This window comes from Aplysia californica, unplaced genomic scaffold (assembly GCF_000002075.1).
Source record: "Aplysia californica isolate F4 #8 unplaced genomic scaffold, AplCal3.0 scaffold00290, whole genome shotgun sequence".
Taxonomy (NCBI): Eukaryota; Metazoa; Mollusca; class Gastropoda; order Aplysiida; family Aplysiidae; genus Aplysia; species Aplysia californica.
The window spans coordinates 839669-849279 of record NW_004797560.1 but is presented as its reverse complement, the minus strand read 5'-3'; the positions used below and the strand labels follow the sequence as shown (position 1 = coordinate 849279).

General features: G+C 43.8%; 1 protein-coding gene across 1 annotated transcript in view; it reads left to right on the top strand.

Annotated features, from left to right (window-relative positions):
• LOC101846591 overlaps nucleotides 1-8862 on the top strand; it is a gene marked incomplete in the record, with an annotated part of 19391 nt that extends 10529 nt beyond the window's left edge. The window contains 5 exon segments of the mRNA XM_013084394.2: nucleotides 167-222; nucleotides 1344-1494; nucleotides 3675-3793; nucleotides 5288-5460; nucleotides 7506-8862. Coding sequence (XP_012939848.1) covers nucleotides 167-222; nucleotides 1344-1494; nucleotides 3675-3793; nucleotides 5288-5460; nucleotides 7506-8777 — 1771 coding nt within the window.
• Between the last annotated feature and the right edge of the window lie 749 nt (nucleotides 8863-9611).

The window sequence follows — 9611 nt, the reverse complement described above, 5'->3', positions numbered from 1 at the left end:
GCTTGAGAAACTATAATCTCAATGAAAAGAGCTGCAGTTTTTCTACCATAAAAAACTGCCTCTTCCCTCATTGCTCAAGGGTTACAGACAATATAAAAGTAAAGTAAGTAGATGATGACTGAAATAATATTGTCTATTATGAATGACGGTCTGAATTTTTTCCCAGAGATATCAACTGCACCAACGTCCTTGTGACAGACGACCTTCAGGTCAAACTTACAGGTATTGCAAGAATGTATTTTTCTGCTATATCTTACTTAACTTTTAGTAAAATTTACTTTTTTATCGTCTGTTGACGTTAAGCGTTGAAAAGAGACAAGAGATGTAGTTATTAGTTATTTTTAATGGTAGGCCAACTTTACCAGTCTCTGCCGCTGTTGTTATCAAGTAACGCAATCTGCTATGTTATACATGTACGTTTTCTTTGTTTCTAAATCTCCAAGACAGGTCTTTTCAACTTTAAGAGATGCCGTTTTCTATGGTACATGTTGTTCATTTTTGCAACTGTCTGCCCCCTTTATATTAATATATTTTTTTAAAATTTATCCCAGAAGGGCAATTTTGTTTAAAATGACAAACACATGTACATACATACATAAATACATAATTATAAATACATACATTGTACATACCTAAATACTTAAAGCTAGAGTTGTCATGTCTTGCTCAAGGACACACCTCAGTGACCACCCACCTGATCCCAGTGTCATAGACACTTGCTTGACTTTACTCGCGAGTCTAAACTCACTACTCACTTAGCCACTGGAGCTATTAATTGTTATCAATAAGCAGAGGACTGCTATATTATTATAATTTTTGTCTAAATACCCCCTAACATTTCTCTTCAACTTTAAGAGATGCAGTTTTCTATGGTAGGTGAACTTTGCAAATGCGTGTTGATCTGTCTGCCGGTTTTGTTATCAGTAAGCACAAACTTTTATGTCAAACCTTTTCTTTTTCCTAAATACCCCCAAACAGCTCTCTTCAGCTTCAAGCGTTAACGAGTAACCAAAATGCGCGTGGCCTTGTGGTTAGGCAGGTAACCGGACTCGTAATCATGAGATTGCTGGTTCGGGGGTTCGAGCCTCAGCTCACTACGACATTGTGTCCTTGGGAAAGGCACTTCAGATGAATTTCCCACTTGGCTCAGTCCTTTCGGAGATGGATGTGAAACTCGGAGGTCCCGCCTCTTAAAATAACCTAATAGTGTTGATAGGGACGATAAACTTATACCATTTCAGCATTTCACGAGAATGGACGTCCTCACTCAATATGTAAAAGTAACCATTCCCGGCCCCCCCCTCCCCGATCCTCACCCCCTGTGCCTTGATCAAACCGTGCAGCGTATGGTCCCTGTTGTCAGCGCATGATGGCCGCCTCTCGTTGTATCCGCAACCACTGCAACATGAAGGGAGAGCACTTTGACGCCTACACGCCCCCGGAGCTGCTCAACAAACGGGAGGTCTGGAAGCGAACCTCGGACATCTGGTGTCTGTACGTTGTTTGTTCATGTGTTGTGGGTTGTTTTTTTTTGGTTACTTGTTTGCTTATTTATCTATCTATTTATTCATTTATCTATATGCTTGTTTATTTGTTTTTTTATACGTTTATAAAAAAATTTAATTTATATTTATTCATTTATTTATCTATCTATCTATTTAGCTGTTTATTTATTTATTTGGGTTTTTTTTCTAATTTGTTAGAACATTTTTACGATACCTTCACTATTTCAACATAAAATTTGGTTATATAAGTGCCAGAGAAGTGCGTTATGCAACAGTTGCAAGTGCCGTAAAACTTTAACCAAACTGACACTGAAGAGGTGTAGCTAGAGTAAAACGTATACAGAAAAGAAGGGAGGAAATAAACGACGACAGATATTATCTCTTTATAGGAAGGAAGGAGCAATCAACACCAATTTATCCGCCAACTACACACGTAGAGTCGGACTTCTTGTGTCGTCAGTGAGTGAGGACTACTCTTTTGCGCCTCCACCCGACACAGTTTAGATCATTTAGGAGGCGGGCTTTGTTCCTGCCTGTCACCGGCCCACCCGGGCTGAGACTGAGAGGGATGCAACATCCGAGAAGAAAGACCGAAATACTCGATAAAAATAAAAATACTCCCCACCCGAGAATCGAACTCGCGTCTCCTGCATGAGACGACGAAGTGCCAACCCTCTACACCACATGCACATGTGCTCAGAAAAAACCCCGAGCATACAAGTTTTCATGATAAAATGCACCACCCCCCCCCCCCCCAACCATAATAATAAAAATGTTTAAAGACGTATAACGCGGAGTTATATTCAGAAATAGAAGACATAATTTATATAAAAGGTATTTCTTCCTCCTATGGCGTGTAGTGGGAGCAGTCGCACATCCGGGTGGCTCTCACTCTTTGGTTCCCACCGGGCACGCAACTCTCACTTGTGGCTCCCCGTAGCTGTTAGTATGCAAAAGCGGCCATACCACGGACAACTGCTTCGACAGGCAGGCTAGACTTCGTGAGGGGTCTTAGACCCTCGGTGATTTTTCTTAAGGGTTTGCCTACCCTAGCATGTGTTCAATGCTGTTGTGTTCTCCTCCCTCCTCTACGGTTAGGAAACCTGGACACTCTACAGAAAACACATCAACAAATGAGAGCAGTTCCATCAAAGGGCTCTTCGCAGAATACTTGGCATTAGGTAGCGAGACTGCATCACCAATTTTGAGGTCCTCGATCGACCAAGCTCACAAAGCATAGAAAGCATGCTTGTCAAAGCCCAGCTGAGATGGGCTGGCCATGTCATTCGAATGGACGACCAGCGAATGCCCAAACTACTGCTGTTCGGCGAACTCGCAAGTGACAAAAGAAATCTGGGGAGGCCAAAAAGCGGTTCAAAGACACGATAAAGGTAAACCTCCACTTTGCACTGGTTACCTCCAAAGACCTCCAAAGAATTGCCACCGAAAGGAACGCCTGGCGCAGGGCCGTCCGTCTTGGCAGCAGAAACAGCAATATCAACTACAGGGAGAATCTGACTATCAAAAGAGAGAGGAGACATAATACAACCACCCAAACCACGACATTCCAGTGTCCCCATAGCAACAGACATTGTACATCCAAGATCGGATTGCAAAGCCACATACGTGTCCACAGATAAGCTGTAGTATTTCATCGTGACCTTCGGCAACGAATGGCTACCTATCATTTCTTCTGCTTTCTTTCTCTCTCTCTCTCTGTCTCTGTCTCTGTCTCTGTCTCTGTATCTGTCTCTGTCTCTGTCTGTCTGTCTGTCTGTCTGTCTGTCTGTCTGTCTGTCTGTCTGTCTGTCTCTCTCTCTCTCTCTCTCTCTCTCTCTCTCTCTCTCTCTTTAACACATCTAGACCCTGGGTTTTTACATTATCTCTGATCGGACTCCTATAACTGACAGTTAGTCTACCTCTTCTTCCTGCTGCCAATTGCTCTCCATTGCCATGTCTGTTAGGGTGATTTCATTCTCATAATATTCCAGAAATCTTTTTTTATATTTTTTTTTTAAAGATTATTAAACATAACAGCGTGGCTTATAGTGCATATACTGATATCTTATTCTAAAACATCTTTCTGTCTAGCCCAAAACGAGTTTCTTTGAATATGTCACAGAGGGCTTCCCCTTTACTATTCTAAAATGCACCATGTTGGATCTGCAGGGGCGTGACGCTGTTGAACATGTTGCTTGGGCACGTGCCACCGGAAGTCACGGCAGTTATCCGGTTAAACTTCTCCGCGAAGAACGTCTCCAAGTACAACCTTGCCAGTTTAGGATACCGTAAGTTGACAGTGACAGCTTATTGTTGTTTTTGTTTTCGCTTGTATTTTGTAAGCGTTTTACGGCGCTCACAACTGCATCAGGTTATATGGGCGCTCGGGACACATTAAGAATTTTCAGTTTGGTAGGAATTCATTTTTAGTTTTGCCCGGGTAGCGGCCGAAGCCTACTCTTATCGATTTTAGCACCACCAAGAGATCTTTAACGTGCGCAAATTCCGCGCGGGACTTCCGAAATTTTACTATCTTTTCCGACAAGGCTAGGTGCTAGATCGTCCAAACTCTAAGATATGGATGTGGCTGAAAGACAACGGTAAGAACAGGCCAAGGAATAGCAGTAGAAAGGCTGGAAAGAGAATGAGGAGCCCAGAGGAGGGGGAGGCAAAGGTGGGAGGAGGGGGTGTCAAAAAGAGGAGACGAAAGCAGGCGACAGAACATGGTTGGAGAGCAGGAAAAGAGGTGAAAGGAGACTATTTCTGAGAAGAAAATTCTCTGTAGCTGTCAGGTTTCGGACCCGGGACCTATTGAATGAGAGGCGAACAAAGCACCTCTATACCACGAGAATCCTCGTAGATAGGCATGTCCTGGTGACAACAAAGTATCTTTAAAGTTTCCACATTGATGCTGGGGGGTATTGTGGTACGGTTTTTCATGCTATTGATCGGAGTTCGATTCTGTATTATCACGTCTGTATTACCAAGTGCAGTCAGACCAGCTCGTTGGTCACCTGTATAAGACACTCGCCTGTACAAAACGGGCATATCAAATTACCCCCCCCCTCAAGCACACTTTAAGTTTTTTAGCCTGCTAATGACATAGTACAAGGCGCTGACCTGTCTAAGACGGCCATTGTTGTTTGCTTGGTTGTTTTTCTTGAGAATAGGTGGCCGTCTTAATTAATGAATTTTAAATGTGTTTCTATCTTTCTGCTAGAATACCATATCCCTCTCCGTATTTGGGAAAGACATGTGAAATGCGACTGACAGAATTATTTTTTCAAATATAAACAAAAGGATTGTGCCAGTACTTTTGATAAAAAGGCGAAACTGTACAGCCCTTTGCAGCACTCTAAAGGGATTTGAAAGTTGGGACTTGCGAATGTAATGCCCATCTTCGATAGGACGGAGTGAATTGGGTTAAGAATTCGTTTAAAGATTTGCCTTTTTCTTTCTCTCTCTCTCTCTCTCTCTCTCTCTCTCTCTCTCTCTCTCTCTCTCTCTCACACACACACACACACACACACAGACACACACACACACACACACACACACACACACATTGAGAGAGAGAGAGAGAGAGAGAGAGAGAGAGAGAGAGAGAGAAAGAGAGAAAGAGAGAGAGAGACACACACACACACACACACCCTTTCCCTCAAACACAGACACAAACACACACAAACAAACTAACACACTCGTGCAAAACCCCTCTCAACCCTCCCCCCTTCCACCCACCTACACACACACACCCGAACCCATCTCTCCTTCTCACTTCCCAGAGGTCACTCTTCTCCTTGACAACATCCTGCACGTGCGACCCAACTCACGACCTAACGTGTGGCAAGTACTCAACCACGCCTGGTTGGCTGACGGTTCCCGCTACGTCAATCGCATCCAACCCAGGGAAGCCAAGGTCCACGTCAAACGGACGGACGGGAAAAGTTTCCCTCTGGTAAGCAAGACTTTCTCTAAATTAAATTTTAAATAAAAAAGCACCTAATCGCTGATTTAGAATTACAAAATACTATCTGAAATTACATTTGGCCTTGTTTGAGTGGCTGAGACCATGAGGTCAGAAAGCAATACAATATGCTCTAGCTGCTCTATCAACATTGCAAGAATATTCGGAGTCGCTACCAAGATATTATTCAAAGAATTGCATTCGAAAAAGCTTGACATATTGAATAACTCGCAATAATTTTACGTTAAATTTCTCAAAACTAGATACTGAGCAGACAGAACTTTGTAATTTGGAGATAGCGAAATGTTGCGGCTTCTGTTTGACACCAGAATCTACGAAAGTACAGTCAACATCATCATCGTCACTTTTCCATCCTGGGTCAGGCTATAGGCCACGGACAAACCCTTCCCACATTTCCTTATCCTGGGCTAGCCTCTTGCTTTTATTTCATGTCTTCCAAATTTCCCCCCAAAATACAGTAAAAGCACATTAAAAACATTATCTTTACCGGCGTTTGTGGTGTAGCGGTCAGGCGCTTCTCTTGTCGCACACAGGCGTCCCAAGTTCGATTCCAGAATGGGAAGAAATTTTTCTCATGCTTCTCGGTCTTTCTGCTACGGTGCTGTGTCCATCTAAGCATGTGTTGGCCCTGCCAAACAGGGTCGGAAGCCCGCCTTCTAAATACTCTAAATTGTGTCGATGGGGCGTAAACACACTTACATTTTTTTCAACAATTATTTATTTTAACCCCCTGTCAGTGGCTAAAGAACGTGCAAAGAAGCTTGCATGACTGACCTACTTCCTCTGTCTCTCTCTGTCTCTGTCTCTGTCTCTCCCTCTCTCTCTCTCTCTCTCTCTCTCTCTCTCTCTCTCTCTCTCTCTCTCTCTCTCCCTCTCTCAATGTATAATAATATAATAATATATATATTAATATATATAGTAAGGTACATAAGGCGGAGAGCAGTCGGCGCCACGCTCGCCTGTCCCTGGTCACCTTCTCCTATCTGGGCACATCCAGGCCCTGGGTGATTGCCTTATCCCTAATTATGCCCCTAAAGTTTCCTTTGGTCTACCTCTTTTTCTTTTTCCAGTTGATCTCCAATGCCATGAATGATAGGGGAATCTTGTCTCCGGCATTATTAGAGCTTTCCTAAACATGACAGAATAAAAGCAATATTCCACGTTCTGGGTCCAGTTAAAGACGTATGTTTGATTGAAAGTCCATCCCATCTCCACACGTACATGTTGATGTTTTACTCCCTTATCTTCGTAATCTAAATCCCTTTAGGTGGCTGGCTTCATCCCTTTTTACCCTTACTTAGGAAAAAAGAGGCTATGTCCTTGAGTTCCATACATTTTCAGCAACAGTTCACGTAGTCAGACGTTACCAGCGCTGATTTGAGTTCCCCACGGCCAACCTTTGTCTCAGTTTATCAACGTTTATTCAACTTTGTTCCCCTTGCCGACAAAATAATAGACCTTACAGTTATTTTTTAAAAGATCAACAAACACTGTATAAATGATAGCAGAAAGTAAGGAAAGGAAAGAATTAATGTTAGTATAAGGAACGAAAGATTGAAAAGCTGAAAACTAAATAATGAAATTAATTAAATATCTTACTCCACCTGCCTCACCCCTTCCTCAACTCCCCCCCAACCCATAAAACAACAACCCCCAAAAAACAAACAAAACTACCCGTCTTATTCCACAACACACTGTTCCCATCCGCCCCTGTCCCTATCCGCCCCTCTCCCCTGGTCCAAAACACCTGTCCTTTTCAACAACACTCCCCCTCCCATCTATTCATCTCCCCTGAAACACTCGTCTGTTTTCACAACACCCCCCCCCCCCCACACTCAATTCCACATGTAAACACTCCTCTTTTTTTCTGCAACCCCCTGCCCCCATCCCCACCCTATCCTTTATCCGCCCCCTCCATACTCTTCCCCCAATTCCTCACTCCCCCCCCCTCGCCGTCACCACACCCAATGACTCGGCTGATGACTGACTGACTGACGTCACACAACGCCACCTAGCCAAAGCGAGTGAGCAAAAGCAGCGCGGACCCCGCCGACTTCTACATGATGGAAACTGACACCACGAGCCACTCCACGTCACCGGAGGTGCCCGGTGCTGCTACTACTCCCCCGCAACGAGAGACTGCGGAGCGAGGCAAAGACGAAGACATGCCGAGCCAAACGAAAACTGCTGATGTCATCAACAATATTGTCCACAATAAGACTCCACGCGACCAGCTTGCTGGGTTCAAAGATATTAGCGTCACAATGAAATATAAAAACGTATCCGAGGATGATGAAAATTACGGAGCTTGTCAAAAGTCGAAAAGATCGGATTGCGACCCTGAAAAGTCGAATTCAGCTGAGTGCAAGACGTGTCCACTTTTGGCAATATCGAACGGATCAGATCAGATTGAGCAATGTTCGATTTCGAACGAGTCTTTCGTGTCATCGGACAGTTTTAACTTCTGGAAAAACGCATGGACTCCAAGAGACGAGGTTTGCGTCGACACTGATGAAATGACGTGTTTGGATCAGAATTCTGGCTCTCATAGCTCTCTGTGCAGTGCAGAGTTTGAAGATGATGAGAAAACAGGAGACAGAGTTGACGGGGGGAGACAAGCGAATCTAGCTTACCACGCTGGACAAGATAACCCTGCGTGCTGCACTGAGAAGGCACAGGAGGTGAACGTGCGTGAAAATGTTGATTTAAGTTTTGAGGGTGCGAAAAGGTGGGAAAGATGTGAGCTGCTGAGATGGGCTCCAGATAATCACATCGGTGACGGTTGCCGTGAGGGAGGCTGTTGTGAATGGGAAAACAAAGGTATCGGTAGTATCAGCAGCAACGACAGCAGCAGCGACAATTTTAGACCCCAACGACACGACTCAAACAACGCTTGTGCTGCGATGCCGCTTTGCTTCGAGAACGAGATCAACGACGAGACTGGCGGTAGATTTAGAGATAAATATTTGAGCGGCGGAGACGCTTTACCGGACAAAGACGTGAATCGATCAGATCTCATCGGGAAGGTAAGAGACGGTAGCTTCGAGAACGATCTACACGTAGACTTAGGTGTAGAAACAAGGCGGGGAATTGAAAACGGCAGCGGAACTTTGCTCAACAGAAGTGAACAGAGCGAGATGATGCCGGGAGAAGTGGGTGTGGTGAGGCTGATGAAGAAGCCCCCGCCTTTCCCAGGCCCTCAGGCTTTGCGGAAATGTTGGTCACTGACCAAAAAGGAGCCCGGCAGACTTTGTAGAGCTGTGCTGAATAGTAACAAGAGACTGTAAAACTTAAAATACGACACGAGATAATCCAATTGTGTATGTTAGCATGTACATTATATGTGTGTGTGTGTGTGTGTGTGTGTGTGTGTGTGTGTGTGTGTGTGTGTGTGCGCGTGTGTTTGTGTACGCACGTGTGCGTTTAAGTGTGTGTATTAGTGTGTTTGTGTATGTATGTGTGTGTGTGTGTGTGTGTGTGTGTGTGTGTGTGCGTGTGTGGTTGCCTACAGTCGAGAATCCATTCCTATCTGGGTGGAGAGAGGAAACTTCATGTAAAACGGGGTTCCATAGGATACACCGTCGGCCCTCGAACTGGATTCGAACCACACAGCCCAACCACCGGACCACGGACCCGCCTACCAAATATCAGATATTATTTTAGGCTTCCACTTTGATAGCGCATCATAAATAAAACAAGGTTCAACAAAATAAGTAATCATTAACCGGATTTCCGGAACCTGACAAGGCCGAAATTCACAGCACAAACAGGGTAACGTATATTCATGTTACATTCTTTGACGACCTTACTTTTATCAAGGGAAACGAAAATTTTGTTAATAGCTATAGATTACATTATGTTTTTTTTATATCTACTGTATCAGCAACTGTTGTAATGTTTGTGCAAATAGTTTTGATAGTTATAATAACATTATTTCCCCGTTCATAGAACGGGTACACAGGCTAGTGTTAAATATTTTGATACTTCAAACTACATTGAATATCGTTCAAAGTATTGAGAAAATAAAAAACAAAGATGAAATCTTTATTTAGTTTTTGTCTTTCCATCGCTATTTTTGCTTATCATTGCCCCCACCCCATTCGATCTCTCTCTCTCTCTCT